Here is an 18,440-nt window from a genome sequence, read left to right on the forward strand (position 1 = left end):
GAGATATGTAAAGTTTTAGACAATGAAAACAATTATTAAAAAAACAATGCAAGTGACTTGGTTATCCATTCTAATCTTAGTTTGACCATACATAAAATTTTTTAAAAGTTTAATCATTACACTAGTATATTTCAAATTTCCTATCACTTAAAGCTTTAAGCATTAATGTTCTAATTTTAAAATAGCCATCTCCTTAAGAATTTGATTTCTAGGTTCAGGAGTAGAACTAGAAGTTACTTGTTTTTCCTCCAAACCAGCTGGTCCCTAGAGAGAGCATGGACTCACAAGGTGGGGTTGTAAATGTACAAAAAGTTTCATGCTGCCTCCTGTCTTCCCTGACCTTGGTGGGGAGGATGGGGAGGATGCTGGTGGTGTTCCATAGCCCATAAAACAACACCTTTTCTAGGACACCAGATTTTCTCACTGATTCTTGGAAAAGTTAACACTTCTGTCACTGGATCTTAGTGGTGCCAGAGAAGTAGCCATCACGGAGACAGCCACTGGACCCCTGTTTAACAGAGGAAGGGGGTGCAGTCCTAACTCTTACAGAGAAGAGCTGGGTATTGTGCTGCTTAGTTGCCCAGGCACAAGTGGCCACCTATTCTTTATGAATGCGTAACTGAAAGCCAATTGACCTGCTTATATTTCAAATAAAGCTTTGAAAGTAAATTAGAAATAATGTAGCATAATTATTGAGCAGTCTACTGGCTAAAGAAAAAAGAAGGCTTATTATGGGTGGCATTTGCCTGGACAGCACAGGGCCAAAGAAGGAGATTTAAAAAAAAAAATAGCACAGTAACGCTGCAAAATTGGTTTAGCAAACATTTTAAATATAGTTATAATACTAAAATATTATTGAGCCCTAGCTGGTTTGGCTCAGTGGATAGAGTGTGAGCCTGCGGACTGAAGAGTCACGGGTTCGATTCCGGTCAAGGGCACATGCCTGGGTTGCGGGCTCGATTCCTCATAGGGGGTGTGCAGGAGGCAGCCGATTGATGGATTGATGATTCTCTCTCATCATTGATGTTTCTCTCTCTCTCTCCCGCTCCCTTCCTCTCTGAAATCAATGAAGATATATTTTTAAAAATATTATTAAAATAACTTTATGTCCTCCTACTCCAAAATTATACTTCTCATATTGTACATTATCCCAAGGTTCTCCAAGTGTGGTCTAATTGTAATCTCTGAACCAGCAAAAACAGCAATAGTATCAGCATCATTTGGGAACTCATTAGAAATGCAAATTATCCTACCCCACCCCACATCTTCAGATTCAGAAACTCTGCTTGTGGGGCCCATCCTTCTGTTTTTGTGCGGGTTCTTAAAAGGTTTTTATTTTTTTTTATTATTTTTTTAAATATATTTTATTGATTTTTTACAGAGAGGAAGGGAGAGAGATAGAGAGCTAGAAACATCGATGAGAGAGAAACATCGATCAGCTGCCTCCTGCACATCTCCTACTGGGGATGTGCCCGCAACCCAGGTACATACATGCCCCTGACCGGAATCGAACCCGGGACCTTTCAGTCCGCAGGCCGACGCTCTATCCACTGAGCCAAACCGGTTTCGGCCTTAAAAGGTTTTTAGAGAGAGAGAAAGGAAGAGGGAGAGAGAAACGATGTGAGAGTGAAACTTTGATTGGCTGCCGCCTGCACGCTGCCTACCAGGGACTAAGCCTACAACTTGTGCATGTGCCTAGACTGGGAATGAAACCGGCAACCTTTCAGTGCATGGGATGACTGACCCAACCAACCGAGCCACCCCAGCCAGGGCTCCTTCTGTGTTTTAACAAATCCTCCTGATGACTCTGATGCTCCATCAAGTGTGGGAATCACTACATAATACAATTCTTCAAAATCAGTGCTACTGTGGACGAAGAGGCACCATTCAAGTTCAAATACTTTCACACTAGGAAAAAAGGACTTAACTTTCACTTAAAAATATACATTTGGTCAGTACAAAAGATATCCCCACGACAGAAATTTTAGTATAAAAATGTAGAAAGAAGGGATGGACGGGGAAAAAACCCCTCCAACTCTTCTGCTGCTTTCAGTTTGTCTAATTACAACCAGCTCAACTGAAAAGCCAAATTCCAATTCCTATTTTCAAACCACTGGATGTGTCTGCATAATCAATAACTCATCTGCAAGTAAAGGAATTATATTAGAAAAGTGGTTCCCCTCTCTTGAGCCAGAAATCAGAATCTCTAGGGATGAGGCCCAAGAATTTACATCTTTAACAGCAAGCACCCTGGTGAATCACATGTTCACTTAGCTTTTGGAGCCATTAGGTTACAAAACCTAAATATCCTCGTTACCAATGAAGCACATTTATTTAAAAAAAACAACTGCAATCCAGTTCTAATCTCTTATGGCTCGCTGGAGGTGTAATAATTCTACTTTTCGGTTGAAGAACCTGCAGAAAGGAATTGGGCAGAGCCCTGTAAGCTGGAACAGGGATTTCAATGGAACTGCTGTATAGTTGTTCTATAGCAGTGATGGCGAACCTTTTGAGCTCGGCGTGTCAGCATTTTGAAAAACCCTAACTTAACTCTGGTGCCATGTCACATACAGAAATTTTTTGATATTTGCAACCATAGTAAAACAAAGACTTATATTTTTTATATTTATTTTATATATTTAAATGCCATTTAACAAAGAAAAATCACCCAAAAAATCGAGTTCGGGTGTCACCTCTGACACACGTGTCATAGGTTCGCCATCACTGTTCTATAGTATCAGACAAACATCCTAAATTAAAACAGTGATAAACAAAAGGACTTTCTAAAATATTGTAGTTATTTAATGTAGAGTTTAGAATTAAGCAAAAAATAAAATCTTCAAAAACAAAACCTCCAAGGTTTCACTTAGTGGTAGACTCTTTGGTGCCCTGTCATAGGCCCTTTCCCTCCCCTAAACGTTCCCTGAGGAAAAGAAGGGTGCAATGCCCAGCTGGGCGCTGGAGCCCTCCGCAAATTCTCCAGCATAACAGGGAGGCCGTTATAGCACAATAATAAGCGCGCAGACTCTGACATCGGACAAACATCCCTTTTATTCCAACTCAGTCATAAGGTCAACGTGCTTACTGGGTGTCTGTAAGCCAGGTTCGTTACCTGCAAACCCAAATCCAACCAGGACTAACGGAAATGTTCGGAAAGCGCTGATCAAATCGCGGGGCTCCGCGGGCACCTTGGCAGTCAGTCAGAGCAGGTTAGCTCGGGAGTAAGCATGGGATGGTTGGAGGTGGCACGCCTTCTCCTTTTTTCCCCTCTGGAAAGCAAACCAACGCTCTCCCCGCTGGGTCAGCGGGCCCACAGAACGGTGCGCCTGCGAGCAGCCGGGGCTGGGTCCCTTTAAGAGCCCGCCTCCCCCGCCCTTCTCGCGTCCAGGCCCAGCGAAGGCGGAACCGGAAGTCGTGAGGGACGCGCCGGTCCCCAGCATGGCGGCCGCCTGGCCCTCCGGGCCGGCAGTTCTGGAGACCGCGGCCGTCCAGCTCCTGGGTGTCCTGTGGTTCGTGTCAGTCACCACGGGACCCTGGGGAGCGGCCGCCGCCGGGGGCGAGGAGACGCTGAAGTGCGAGGACCTCAGAGTGGGACAATATCCTCTGTGAGGGGCTCCCCGGCGGGAGGGGGAGGGCGGGTGGCGTGGGGGTCGTGGCCGTGGCCGCGGGCTAGGGCTGTGCCTCCGGGAGCCGGACCTGTGGCCTCCCAGCACCGGGGACGCTGGGAGGTGAGGGGAGATGGGACTGGGAAAAACAGGCCGCCCTGGGTAAATCTCCTAGGGATTTTACGATTGTTGGCGCTTTTTCTTGGGACCCACCTGTTTGTTTATGTTTTTTACTTTGACTGGTGGGTTGGTGTGCTCAACAAACACCTAGATCCTGAAGCACGCGCGGTGCTGCTGTCGGCACTAGTGACCCAGCGATGGGCAGGGCCTCCCCTGGAAGTTTGCCTCTCGGGGTGAGACCGGTGGTCGTGAGTACCGATGAGGCCGGGTGTGCTGCCCGGGAGTCATGAACTTTCCAGGATCGTTACGTTTTATCCTTCGCAAGCTCCCGTGGCGATGCCGCACTGCCAGGGGGCAAATGCCTGCTGCACTCGGTAGCCGGGGGCAAAGGATTTGAACTCAGTGTGCTCACGATGGGCCGTGTAGGTCACAGCGGACCAATGGATGGAAAGGTCTGTTGTGATAACTTAGGACGGTGCCTGGCGTGTAGCCGGAGCTGTAGGTGTGAGCTGCTTGTTTACCGAAGAGAAAACGGAGGCCGAGGGGGTGGAGTGGGTCTGCTCAGTGTAACAGTTCTGGTAAACCGAGGCACAGGATGACTTGGGAGCTGCATGCAAATTAAAATAGCGACCCCTGCACAGAATTAGATACTTTGGTGCAAAGTGCATAACAGAAGAGTTAATAGCAGAAGGCAGAGATAAAGGAAAGATTTTAGGAGGGAAAATCTTAAGAGAGTTCTGTCCTATATTATTTTTCTGTACCTTGAGGAGAGGCCGTGGTTATTCGTTTTTTTTGCAGAGCAGCTCGTATTTGTTGAATACCATTTCGTTGAAGTTTGAGAATCAGTAACGTAGCAGGTTGAGTTATTTTTCTTGGCAAAAAGGTCAAGGCGGTTCTCGCAAAGAAAATAATTGGGCAATAGGAAGAGTTGGGCTTTCTGAACCCCAGAGAGAAGTGGCTGAGCATGTAGGACGATAAGGTGGTGACAACGGGAAAATATCTGTTACTCCTGGCATAAAAATGAGGTCTTCAAATGCTGACTCAAAACCGTACACAGACATCTTGTGAATTCCTTACTTGTCTCGTGATAGCGTCAATAATAAAGTAGGAAGCAGAAAAGCACCCAAGTGTCTTAAGTATCTGTAAGGATATAATTATTATATCTGTTTCCAAAGGCTTAAAATCCTGTTGGGGAGACCATGTAGACCCACCGGAAGCACCATCTGCCCTGCAGTCCGATGCACGTGCCCTGGGCTTGGAGTCAGGGAACCTGATTTTGCAACCCGTCATTGATAGGACTGTGGAGAAGTCGCTCAGACTGTGAGCCTCAGTTTGTCCTTCTGTAATGTGGGAAGAATAGTATCTACCTCACAGGGTTTTCAAGTTACATGAAATTATGTAGATGGCAATACTTGAGGGCCCCGTAAATTAGTTCAGTCAAATCTCTGGAAACTGATTTATTTATTTTTTTAACCTTAAAGCTCTCTTACAATAATTTGGTAAAGATTTTTATTTTCATTTTGTGTGTGTATGTGCTCTGTGCTTAAACCCTAACTGATGTTCTTTAAGGATGGTATTCTTTGCTAGAGCTTTTAGTATACATTAAGTTAATATACTTTTCCTGTAATAAATTAATGTTCAGGTATTATTTAGTGATACTGAGGATATGTTTGTGCTTGTCTTTTTTGACCTGGATAAATTAGCAGCCTCCCTTTACATGTGAATATAAACATAAGTACATATGAGATATTAAACAGGTGGTAATGTTTTGTGTTGGAATGGAGTTCACATTTCCTTAACTTTTCTTAAATATATTTGTAAAGATCCAAAAATAAATGATGCTACACAAGAACCAGTTAACTGTACAAACTACACAGCTCATGGTAAGACTTCCAGAAACGTGTCTTTAAAAATAAATTTTAAAACACTATTTCATAGATTAATGAATGATCACCAAAAGTAATTAGTGCGTGTGTTTTTTTTCTTGAGCTATAACATTATTCAGTTTCCGCAACAACTTAAAATTGGAGAACTGGCTAGAGGACTTAAAAAAATAATTTTATTCTCTTTAATTATAAAACTGGGATGTTTTATGGTTTCATTCATTTTTTGAAACCTTTGGAATCAATTTATATAGCTGTCTTGATGCCTTTTATTCACCAAGCTATGTTATGCAAAGGTACTGCTTCAGTTAGATTTTTAATTACTTGTAAAGAACTTGAAATGAGATTGTTGGTACAGTAAGGTACAGTGAGCAGCTGTATCACCCACATTATGCACTTGTAAAATATACATTGATAGTCCAGCTGGTGTGGTTCACTGGTTGAGCTTCTACCTATGAACCAGAAGGTCATGGTTAGATTCCCAGTCAGGGCACATGTCCGGGTTTCCAGCTGAATCCCCTCCCTGTTTAGGGGCATGCAGAAGGCGGCTGATCAATGGTGATTTCTCATTATTAATGTTTCTATTTCTCCCTCCCCCTCTGAAATAAATAAAAAAGATATTTAAAAATATATATATATACTTGGGTACATCCTAAGTATGAGGACAGTATGGTAAGAATTTCAAATATGCATCACTCTTTTTTCTTTTTTTGTATCAGTATTTTCTTAGAGATGTTTTGAAAATGGATAACAAACCCTCATCTAATGATTTTGGGGACCATCTATTCTAAAATATGTGTAATACCACAAGCAGGGCATGTGCCCTGACTAGGAATTGAACCCACAACCAATGTCTCAGTGCATGGGTCAGCGCTCCAACTAACTAAGCTACACCAGACAGGGCTGGCTGTCGGTCTGTCTATGTTTGTCTGTCTGTCTGTCTGTCTATCATGTAGCTTTTCTTATCTAAATTAAAATCTCATGTCAGATGTTCTGTTGGGAGGTGGTTTGCTACATGTTATATTCTCTTGTGTGCTTTGTTAGTCTTAAAAAAAAACACATAATCACACCTTTCCTACAAAAAAAATGGTTTTTTGCCTTTTTCTGCCTTTAGTTCCATGTTTTCCAGCACCCAACATAACTTGTAAAGATTTCAGTGGCAATGAAACACATTTTACTGGACATGAAGTTGGTTTTCTCAAGCCCATATCTTGCCGAAATGTGTAAGTACCTTACTGAAGTTAAATTTTCAGCTCACTTGCTTATGTTGTATCTTGATTGCATGCAGTGAAGAGATAAAGAGGTAATTTATGGGGAAAGTTCTTCACTAATTTAACTTTTTGCTTGTATCAGAAAACTTCTTTAAGTGTGCATATTATATTGTTTTATAAATGCAATTTACCAACCAAGTAAAGCTCTATTGTTCACTACTTGGGATAATGGAAGACTGAACGGCCTTATGCCATGTCAGTTCAGTCATTTAGGCTACCCAAATTAGTTAGGAAAAAATTATGTTCTCAAAATTTGGGGGATTTCTAGAGTTCAAAATAAAGGATTGTGTACTTGTGCTATTAAAAGAATGCTAACTATTAAGTCATTTGCATATTAAGGGAATTTTGAAACTTGTTTTCATTTTTTGTAATAGGCATGGATGATGAATGGTAATGTAAAACAATTCAAATGTTAGTTGGGATATTAAGATAAATGGCTTTATTTTATTAGGAATATTCTTTGTTTAAAGGTCTTTTAAGTTTGCTTTTAATTTTGCTTCAGTAAAGCTAACATTTTGTTCCTCTATTTTTGCTTTGTGCTAAAAGCTTAGTTTTATTCACTTTTATTAATTGCTGGCACTATATTTTTACCTTTTAACTGTACATTGTTGCAGCTATTTGATGATATCTATTTGAATTTATAAACAAAATAACCACTGTTTGGCTTTACAAGTTCTATTAGAATTCTTAGAAATTACTATTAGAGCCTTTTTTTTTCTTTTGACCCTACTTCACTGAATTAATGAGGGGCTTTAGATTCTATCTTGCTAAGCCAATCATTTAGTATTCTTGGCTTCTAAGAGTTCTCATTAGTAAAGTAAAAATTGTTAAAAAGGAATTATTTCCAAAGTATTTAGATATGGTTTAGGCAATTTTGAAATTTATAGATTGATATTTCTACCTTAAACTTTCCAAATGACAATTTATTAAGTGCTGGTCTAAGATATTAGGCTACTAGAGGCCCGATGCATGAAATTTGTGCAAGAGTAGGCCTTCCTTTCCCCAGTGCCAGCCACCGGCAGGCACCCGGGACCCAGGTTTCCCTGTGGCTGCCAGCAGACACCCAGGGACTCGTGCTTTCCTTGCAGCCCTGGTTTCATCTGATGTTAGGTCGTCCGGTCTAATTAGCATGTTACACTTTTATTATTATAGATAATACAGTAACTAAGAATATCATCTGTTGAGAACAGCTAGCCACTCAGGTTGGACTTTACAGTAGTTTTCCATGATCTCTCAGAGCAAAAGGCAGAGTCTTTATAATGGTATTCAAGGTCCTGCATGAGCTGTCCTGTTTGCCCCCTATTACCTCTCTGACGTTGTCTTCTATTCTTCCCTTCTCCCCCTTTACTCCTGCCACAGTGTCCTCCTTAATAGACCTCAAACATGTAAGGTGTGCTGCCTTTGTAAATAGCAGTGTGTTGTCTGGGACACTCTTCCTTCAGAGGCATGACATGGCTGACTCACCTCCCTAAGGTCTTTGCTCAAATATCACCTTCTCAGTAAGCCCTCTAATCACCTTATTTAAATGGCTCCTGTTTGTATCCCTAGCGTTCTGGATTCCTACACACCCTGTTCCATTTTTTTTTTTTTCATAACATGTATGGCTTTCTTAATATATGATTTACTGTAAATATTTTTATTGTTTGCTGCCACTAGATTGTTAGCTCTTTAGGGGTAGGGATCTTTGTCTCTTTTATTCATTAAAATATTCCAATAGCCTAGAATAGTTCTTGGCATGCAGTAGCTACCCAAAAAGCATTAATTGAATGAATGAATGAACTAATTAACAAGTAAATAATAACTAGCAGTTTTGTTTTCTAAAATGTTACATGTTGAAGGTGACACTCAGGTTCTAATTTTGTGCAGAAATGGCTATTCATATAAAGTGGCTGTTGCACTGTCTCTTTTTCTTGGATGGTTGGGAGCAGATCGATTTTACCTTGGATACCCTGCCTTGGGTGAGTATATTTCATTAAAAAAATCCTTGTGAAACTTGTGTGGTAGGTAAATGTACCTATTCTTATAGATCGAATTTCTGCATATTCTACCTGAAGTAGAATAGTTAATATTCTTCTGTGAATATAGGGCTCTATACTTGAGCTTGGTTAAGAAATACTGACTTTTCATCTATCTTTATCTTTGTGAGAACACATACTCAAGATAGTGTAGTCACTTACTTAGGACAGTGACTGAGCTGTCATTGCTAGTGCTGGGCACACAGTGAGTGCTCGATAAATATTTTATGAATAAATTAGCATTTCTCCAAATAATATTTTCTTCTATCTGAACCTCTCTCAGTGTTGGCTTGGGAATAGAACTATGGAAGCTAGCATAAGCTGGTATAGACCCTGACTTTTATTATCCTTTGCATACCTCCCCACACCTTCCTCTTAGTTGTAATCTTCACATTTACCATAGCTAGTAAAGTTTATGAAAACTATTTACATTTGATGATAGGTTTTATTTAAGCAGTACTTTCACATGTCAGCCCTTATTTAAGCCTTGCAACTCTCTTGAGTTTATCATCGTCTTTAAATCTTCTTTAACAGGTAGGGAAATTGTCACCAGAGCGGTTAAGGGATTTACTGACTCTAGAGGCCTTGCTTTATTCTGTGACATATTTGTTGTTATCATTCTTGTTTTATGGATAGGGAAATTGTCACGAGATTAAGAGATTTGCCCAAGGACACTCAGTGACCTGAATTTGAACCCCAATTTTCCGGCTCAAGAGATCATGCTTTATTTACTGTAGTACTCTGCTTCTACATTAACTCTTCACTGAGCAAATTTAAAGTTTCTGAATGCTCTTCTTTCCAGCTAGCAAAGTGAATCTTATTCTTTTCATGTTGCTATGCACCAGAGATCAAAGAAGAATCTTCACTGTGAGGTTGGTGGGAAGTATGTTTCTGACAGCCTTACCTGGAGCTCAGTGTTATAAGGTCCTAAATAGAAGTCAAAGTTTAAAATACTGTATACATGAATTTATTCAGTTAACAAACATTTATTCAGCATTTACTACCTTAAGGAAGTAGTAACTAAGTGCTCTGGAAATAATGATGATCACAGTTCATATTGGCTATAAAGAAAATGAATATGTTTGTAGGTCAATTTATGATGTAGCACTTTTATAGAACTATAGCAGAGTGCTATGAGAGCACAGAAAGTGACTGTGAGGAAGGCCTTCTTAGATGGGGTGACATTTGAACTATGTTTTGAAGGATAAACTGATTAGAGAGAGTAAGGGCAATACTGGGAATAGCATGTCAAAGGCAACAGGGTATGAAGGAGCATGTGTGCATGTTGAAAGAAGGGTGGCTACGTTAGCCTGTGGTGTAGAAGGAACTATGACAGGAGGTGAAAAGTGACTGCACAGGTATTCTTTGGTCAGATTATAAAACTTTGAGCCTTCGTAGGGAGTTTGGACTTTACCCTTTAATGTCAGAAGCCCTAAAAGTTTGTAAACAGAGGAGGTGTGAGAATTGCTAAGCTTCCTATATTTCAGGAAGGGTAATGGCTTAAACAGAGAAAGACTGGTAGCAGAGTAAGCTGAAGAGAGATTGATGCAGTAGTCCTGGTCTGGTTATGGTGTAACTGCACGTTCATGCCATTTGTAACAGCAACCATACCTTTCTATAACAGCGGAAAGCCATATAATATGCATGGAAGGCCTCCAAGTTACCAGAACAAAAATCATTTAGTCTGTATTATTCTTTTTAGATTATGGATGGATGGGATGGGTGGATGGGTGCATGGTTAGACAGAGAATTTTTTTTTTAATTAAATCTTTATTGCTCAGATTATTACATTTGTTCCTCTTTTTCCCCCCCCATAACTCCCCTCCTCCCAGTTCCCGCCCCACCCTCCGCCCTCACTCCCCACCCACTGTCCTCATCCATAGGTGCATGATTTTTGTCCAGTCTCTTCCCGCATCTCCCACACCCCTTTCCCCCCCAAGAATAGTCAGTCCATTCCCTTTCTATATCCCTGATTCTATTATAATCACCAGTTCATTCTGTTCATCAGATTATTTATTCACTTGATTCTTAGATTCACTTGTTGATAGATGCTTATTTGTTGTTCATAATTAGTATCTTTACCTTTTTCTTCCTCTTCCTCTTCTTAAAGGATACCTTTCAGCATTTCATATAATCCTGGTTTGGTGGTGATGAACTCCTTTAGCTTTTCCTTATCTGTGAAGCTCTTTATCTGACCTTCAATTCTGAATGATAGCTTTGCTGGATAAAGTAATCTTGGTTGTAGGTTCTTGGTATTCATCACTTTGAATATTTCTTGCCACTCCCTTCTGGCTTGCAAAGTTTCTGTTGAGAAATCAGCTGACAGTCGTATGGGTATTCCCTTGTAGGTAACTGAGTTTCTTTCTCTTGCTGTTTTTAAGATTCTCTCTTTGTCTTTTGCTCTTGGCATTTTAATGATGATGTGTCTTGGTGTGGTCCTCTTTGGATTCCTTTTGTTTGGGGTTCTCCACGCTTCTTGGACCTGTAAGTCCATTTCTTTCACCAGGTGGGGGAAGTTTTCTGTCATTATTTCTTCAAATAGGTTTTCAATATCTTGCTCTCTCTCATCTTCTGGCACCCCTATAATTCTGATGTTGGTACGCTTGAAGCTGTCCCAGAGGCTCCTTACACTATCCTCGCATTTTTGGATTCTTTTTTCACTTTGCTTTTCCAGTTGGGTGTTTTTTGCTTCCTCGCATTTCAAATCATTGACTTGATTCTTGCGCTCCTCTGGTCTGCTGTCGGGAGTCTGTATAATATTCGTTACTTCAGTCCGTGTATGCTTAATTTCTAGTTGGTTCCCCAATATAACATCGAGGGTCTCATTAGTTTTCTTGTAGATCTCATTAAGTTTATCGGCGGCTTCTAAACAGTTCTTGAGAGACCTTAAAAGTGTGGTTCTGAACTCTATATCTTCCATTGACAATTTTGTCCTGTTTCTTTGTCTCCGCATTTTGTTATGCTTCCTTGGTGCACCCCCTAGTGGTCTTTGTGCGCAGTCTTATAGTTAAACCTGATTGTTGTAGCTAATACCAGGGAGGGTTTGACCTCCAGGCCAAGTGGCTATGAGAATCAGCTGTGTCAGCAGTGAGAGAACTTCTGTCCTCTGGGAGGTGCTAATCTAGCCTTTGCCTGAGGCTATCCAGCAAATGCCTCTGTGCAGGGCTTGGGCAGGGCGGGTCGAATAGGATCAACAGGGTGGGCCGGAGAGAGCAGTTATGGCAGAGAGAGCAGTTATGGCGGCTCTCAGTCCTGTCCCCAGGGGCTCTGCCTCTCTGAGTCCCAGCACCCGCTGCAAAGCTCGGAGAGAAAGCTGCACTCGCTCTGACCGAAGCCAGACAGTCCCGCTTCTCCCGTTTGAGTCTGGGTCCCTAAAGACTCGCCTGTATCTGGAGCTCAGAGTCTGCGACTCCCTCCCGATTGAAAACGCCAACCGTGCCCTCCGCCGCCAGCCCGCTCCGCACACTCCGCACCTCAGAATTTGACTTCAGCACTGTGCCTCCTCTGAGTGTCCGTATGCGTTTCTCTTTCCTCCTAGTTGTAGGACTTCCACTCAGCCAGCGTTCCTGTGGTTCTGGGTGATGTCCGGTCCGTCTTTTAGTTTCACTTTTGAAGTAGTTGTTCAAAGCAGCAAACTCCGGCGTTAACCTATGCCGCCATCCTGGTTGTCTCCTAGACAGAGAATTTAGGTTCATAATGAGAAAGTAAAATGTCATGGTGATATCAGATGGTTAAAATACAGCCAAAGCCTTCTGCCTTAGTCCTTGCATTTTCTGTTATGTTCTCTTTAAGAGGCTAGGATTATATATATATATATATATATATATATATATATATATATATATATACACACACACACACACACACACACACACACACATACATACTAGAGGCCTGATGCATGAAAATTCATGCAAGAGTAGGCCTTCCTTCCCCCAGCTGCCAGCACCCGCTTCCCTCCAGCATCCGGGACCCGGGCTGGCTTCCCTCGGGCAGCCCGCAGGGACCTGGGACCTGGGCTGACTTCCCTCTGGCCCAGCTTCATCAGGAAGAACATCTGGAATGACGTCTGGAAGACGTCCGGTCTAATTAGCATATTACCCTTTTATTATAGATTTTTTTGAAACATTTCTAACTTTTTTTTTTTTAAGTAAAAGTTTTATTTTATTTTTTATTTTTTTATATTTTATTGATTTTTTTTTTTTACAGAGAGGAAGAGAGAGGGATAGAGAGTTAGAAACATCGATGGGAGAGAAACCAAGGTACATGCCCTTGACCGGAATCGAACCTGGGACCCTTGAGTCTGCAGGCTGACGCTCTATCCACTGAGCCAAACCGGTTAGGGCCATTTCTAACTTTTAAAAAGTTTTTAAAAGATTAAGAGAAAGGAGAAAACACTGTTCTTTAGAACAGTTTATTCTGTGATGATTTTGAATTGTGAATATATTTTAAATATTTGGCATAATGAGTGGCATTTTAGCTTCTTGTAATGCTTGGCCCCTGAGCTGTAATGTCCTATAGTATAAGTTAATGTTTTTGCTTACTGCAGCACATAATAATATGTTGATATGTGCATTGTGAAATTTTTTTCCCTGTACAATCAAACTATAGGTATAAAGCTCTGTATAAAACTATAGTAGCTTTGGTTAGTGAATGTTAGTTCACTAACTTTGGCAGGAGTTGCCTTTCTCTGGCTACTGCTACTGCAATCTATTAGCTTCAGTCAAAGAGAACCTTTTAGTTTGAGTCTGAGATTCTATAAACCTTCAAATATAATTAACATTTAACTTTATGGCTCAGTGTAAAGGTATTTTTAAAAAAATCTGTAAATAACTCACTTTATTACCACAAGAACCTTTGGATGTTCATTAATTCAATAATTTATTTTGACTGTTGATTTAGATACAGTTTCTCAAGATTAGGTCTGTGTTACAGCTCCTGAAGTTTTGTTGTCTTATCTTCCATTATCTTTATTCCATTTGGTTTGTGATTTTAAAAATCCCTTTACCATTTTTAAGTAGGATTTTGGTGTGAGAATTGCTAAGTAGCATGTCAAATTCATTATCTTAAACTGAAAATCCTCTTATCTCTTTAAGCATTCAAGTATTTTTATCTGTATCTTACTTGCATTTAAGCTATCTTAATGTTAAAGATTAGTTTTATCAATTAATCTAAAATACTATATCAAATTACAATGTTTTTAAATTTTAAATTTTTTAGTTAAATTTTAATTTTTACCATGAATCCAAAGTTAAGGAATTTTGGTATTTTCAATTTAAATGATTACTTCCATTTAAAAAAAATTCTTAACTGGATAAAACAATGTTGACTGGTATATAATCCTATTTAATCTTATACAGTCTTTATGGTTACAAAAAGCAGTGGTTGTATTTATAGATAGCTTTTTAAAATACTTCTTTTATTTATGGTCATTGGAGTTTTATAAGAACAGAATAAATAATATAAATCATATACATATGAAACTTGTTTTTTAAAAGTAATTTAGTGATGAGTATGATAATTTACTGTATAAATTTTACTTCAGGATTAAACAAGAGACATTTGTTGGGGGTAAAATTGCATAAAATTTTATAAAAATATAAAAATTCCTTTAAGAAAAATAGTCTTTCTGTATATTTTAAATTTCTTATTAGTCCACAGTTATGACTTTATGTTTTAAAGAATAAAAGTCAGATGGGTAAATTTGAAAAACTTTTTTTTTTTAATATATATTTTTTAATGATTTCAGAGAGGAAGGGAGAGGGAAAGAGAACGAGAAACATCAATGATGAGAGAGAATCATTGATCGGCAGTCTCCTACATGCCCCACACTGGGGATCACGCCTGCAACCCGGGCATATACCCCGACCAGGAATTCAACTGTGACCTCCTGGTTCATTGGTCAATGCTCAACCACTGAGCCACTCTGTCCAGGCGAAAATCTTGCTTTTTTATTTTTTAAACAATATATAGCTTGCTTTTTCTTTTAATTTTTTAAAAAAATTTCAGTTGCAGTTTACATTTAATATTATTTCAGTTTCAGGTGTATAGCATAGTAGTTAGACACTTATATACTTTACAAAGTGTACCCCCTCCCTAATATGATATTTCTAGTACCTACCTGGCACCATACATAATTATTACAACATTATTGACTATATTTCCTATGCTGTAATTTATATTAAACCCAGCTTTATTTCTTTTAATTGATTTTTCCTTGATATACCAGTGCTACTTTAGCTAGAAGCTATTTTTCACCACAAAGCCTTATATTTTAAAATAATATTCTGTCTTTGTGTTTTTAATTGTGGTATATCTGTGACTTTTTCTATGCAAGAGCTAGCATATTTTGTTTTGCCTCTCTGTAGCATTAAAGGATTATAGATTCTCAAAGATGATAGCTCTTTTGATGCAGTTAATAGAAGAGATGCTCTTTTCATAGTGGTATTCATTTTAAAATGTAAATATTTTCTTATTATGAGAATAACAAAGTGTTGTATGTTTTAAAGCCCATATCTTGAACATCTTTGGTTATATTATTCCTCTTTTTTTCTCTAAGTTTGAAGTTACCAGCTTGGACTGACATATAATATCCACATAGGACAAATAAAGGGATTTGTAGGTTAAACTTTTCTAAGGTTTGAAAGCTTTCTTTCATAGGTACCAGACACAAAAAGAGTAATGATAACCAAATCATTATGGAACACTTGCAGTTTGGCAACAGCAACTTCATTATGAAGTAATCTGTCTTCTCTAAAACAGTTATGTGGACAGAGGAATATTTGCAGGACTCAACCTGCAATAAAACAAAAAATACCAAAATTTTTTTTAAATGCCCCAAATTAATCTCTGTTCTTTTAATTTTATATCCAGATAAATCCTTTCATTGAACTTGTGTTTTTAAAATGTAAAGTTTAAGTTACTAAGTATAAATGAAGTACACTCAAAACATGAGCTTTATTAATTCATTTGGTAGCATAATCTTTTTGAAAGAATATATCTACAATAGTAATGGTTCAGTATAAAAATGGATTCTTCTTGATTAGAAACACTTTTATTTGGAATTTTAAAACAATTTTTTAAAATCTAAAGCTGATACTTCTTTCCACAATAAGAAGTTAATAGGGTTTGTACAAAGATGACTTTATTTGGGTGGGGGTGGGGGTGGGGGGAACAGGGAGAAGAAGTCAATCTACTCTTAGTAGTTCACAAATATCCCATCTTTTAAAAAATTGGTATTGATGCTCAAAATAATGAAATCTATACGAGTAATGGTTTATGTTGGTTTTAATAAATGCTGTTTAGAATCTATGCTATATTTTTGTCCAAGTTGATCAGTGTTTATTTACAAGTGAGATAACTTATTTGATACAGTTTGTTCCTTCTGTAGTCATATTGACTAGGCATGGGCATGACACAGCCCTGATTTCAAGTTGCTCACAGAAGCATAAGGGAAGACAGACAAATAATAAATTCATAATAAATCATACTATGGGATATGTGCTATGCTGCAACTTAAAGGTGCTGAGGAATATCTAGGAATGGCATTAAATTCATCCTGGGGGCATTAGAGAAGACTTTCTAGAAGGTTTAGAATACTATTAGGGGTCAGCTAGATTGGGAATAGTGGTGGGGAAAAGGAAGGAGCAAGGCAGAGAACAGTGTAGCACACATAAATGCAGAGTTAGGTGAAGGAGATACAAGAGCAGGGCACATTAAGAAAACTTTAGTTGGTTGGGCTGTAACACAGGCAGAAGGAGTTTGCAAGAGATGAGACTAGGTTGACTAGGTTAGATGATGCTAATATAAAGAATGTGGATTTATGTTGTCTAAATTTCTTGATTATAATAATAAGTGTAGTAGTAGTAGAAATTGCGGTAGCACAAGTAGCAGCTGGGCTAACATTTATCAAATGTTTTCCATGTGCTATGTACTAGCCTAAGTTTTTTACTTTGTCTCTCTCTTTTTTTAATCCTTAATGTCCTTCCTATCTTATTTTCATGAAGTATTTTTATATTTGAAAGCTCAAACAAATTTAAGATAGTATTATTAGCAACCTCATTAGTTAAGTTATCCTTTATCTTAAATTTATAGAAATAAATGGACCATAGTTAATTAATATCACACATTTGGAGTGAGACTTAATATAAATCAATGTAATGATTTTAAACTTTGAAGTTTTCTTTAACAGTCAGCTTAGTTATTTAAATCTTTTTAAACAGCTTTATTGGGGTATAAATGATATATAATAAAGTACACATTTAAAATGTACATTTTGATAAGTTAGACATATGTATACGCCTGTGAAGCAATCACCATAATCAAGATAATGACCATATCTGTCACTCCCAAAAGTTTCCTCATGCCTATTTGTTAATCTCTGCCTCTTGGCCCTCCTTATCCTGCTCTTTCCCAAGCAAGCACTTGTCTGCTTTCTGTCACTATAGATTAGTTTGCAGTTCCTTAAATGTTTAAAAATCATCTGGATCTGTTCTTAGTTTCTTTAAATGTGTTCTCTCACATTTACCAAAGTTCCTAACACATTTTCTTATCTAATATTTTGTCTGAACAGGAACTTCTGTTCATTTGAAGCACTCTTAAAAAGGGATTCAGCAGCAGAAATCTAGATTTTAATGATCTCATTATCTTTTTCTGTGTAGCGAAGGATACTTAGCACCAAATACCATTTCATATCATTGTTTTAACAGTTGTGTAGTATTTTTCCTGTTGTTAGATGTACCTGAATATTTTGAGACAATTCCTCCCTGTTTGACATTAAGATTGTATCTGGTATTTTGATAGTCATACAACAGGTATTTATCAAACTCTTGCTGTCTGTTGTACTACTGTTCAAGGAATTGACTTGAATGAGACAGACAGATAGGATCCTGCCTTTAGGAATTTACCTGGCAATGGAAGACAGAATGAAATGAGCAAACCAGTGAATGAGGCTGTTACCGATCTAATCAGCACCATGAGGGAAATAGGGGAGATGTGATAGAGTGTTTTGGGAGGGGGAGGGGTTGCGGATGGATGCTGCTTTAGACGGGCAGATTAGGAAGACTTCTCTAAAGAAGCAGCTTGAGAAATGAGAAGAGCTACAGAAGACATCATTGGAAGAGGGCATGATAAGGGCAAAGGCTCTGACTGACATGGTTATATTGTCTTCATAGAGTAGCAGATAATTAAAGACAAACTTTTTTTGGACCATTCTTAATATTTTTTAATAAATTGAAGGAAGGGAAATGTTCCGAATTTATAAATGCTAGGTGGAGAGGGATACATTTCAGAAATACAGTGAGTGAGTATACTGACTGATTGTTCCTTGGGCACAATAAAATGCAACTAATGAAAAAGTAATTAAAGGAGTTGTTATGTAAGGTGATGGATAAAAAGTTAGGGATCTTTAGGAAACAGAAAGGCTGAAAAAATTTATTCGTTCATTCAACAAATATTGATCATCTATCGTGTGCCAGACAGTGTCGTAGGTACTAGACACAGGAGTAAATTAAACAGATAACAGATGCTTCCCAGCCCTGGCTGCGT

At 38.7% G+C, this 18,440-nt stretch overlaps 1 protein-coding gene across 6 annotated transcripts in view; it reads left to right on the forward strand.

Annotated features, from left to right (window-relative positions):
* Window positions 1–3,393: 3,393 nt before the first annotated feature.
* Window positions 3,394–18,440, forward strand: part of TM2D1 (TM2 domain containing 1) — a 29,164-nt gene continuing 14,117 nt past the window's right edge. For 4 of the 6 annotated variants that reach the window (XR_009451966.1, XM_059689333.1, XM_059689338.1 and 1 more), the window contains exons 1-4: window positions 3,394–3,595; window positions 5,534–5,608; window positions 6,723–6,831; window positions 8,746–8,837. Coding sequence is in view for 5 of the 6 variants with exons in the window: in XM_059689333.1 (XP_059545316.1) it covers window positions 3,439–3,595; window positions 5,534–5,608; window positions 6,723–6,831; window positions 8,746–8,837 (433 nt within the window). In the remaining variant the exon portion in view is untranslated. The remainder of the gene's footprint in view (window positions 3,596–5,533; window positions 5,609–6,722; window positions 6,832–8,745; window positions 8,838–18,440) is intronic. The other 2 variants (XM_059689336.1, XM_059689334.1) reach the window with 2 other exon arrangements.

The sequence above is a fragment of the Myotis daubentonii genome, chromosome 3, assembly GCF_963259705.1.
Source record: "Myotis daubentonii chromosome 3, mMyoDau2.1, whole genome shotgun sequence".
NCBI lineage: Eukaryota > Metazoa > Chordata > Mammalia > Chiroptera > Vespertilionidae > Myotis > Myotis daubentonii.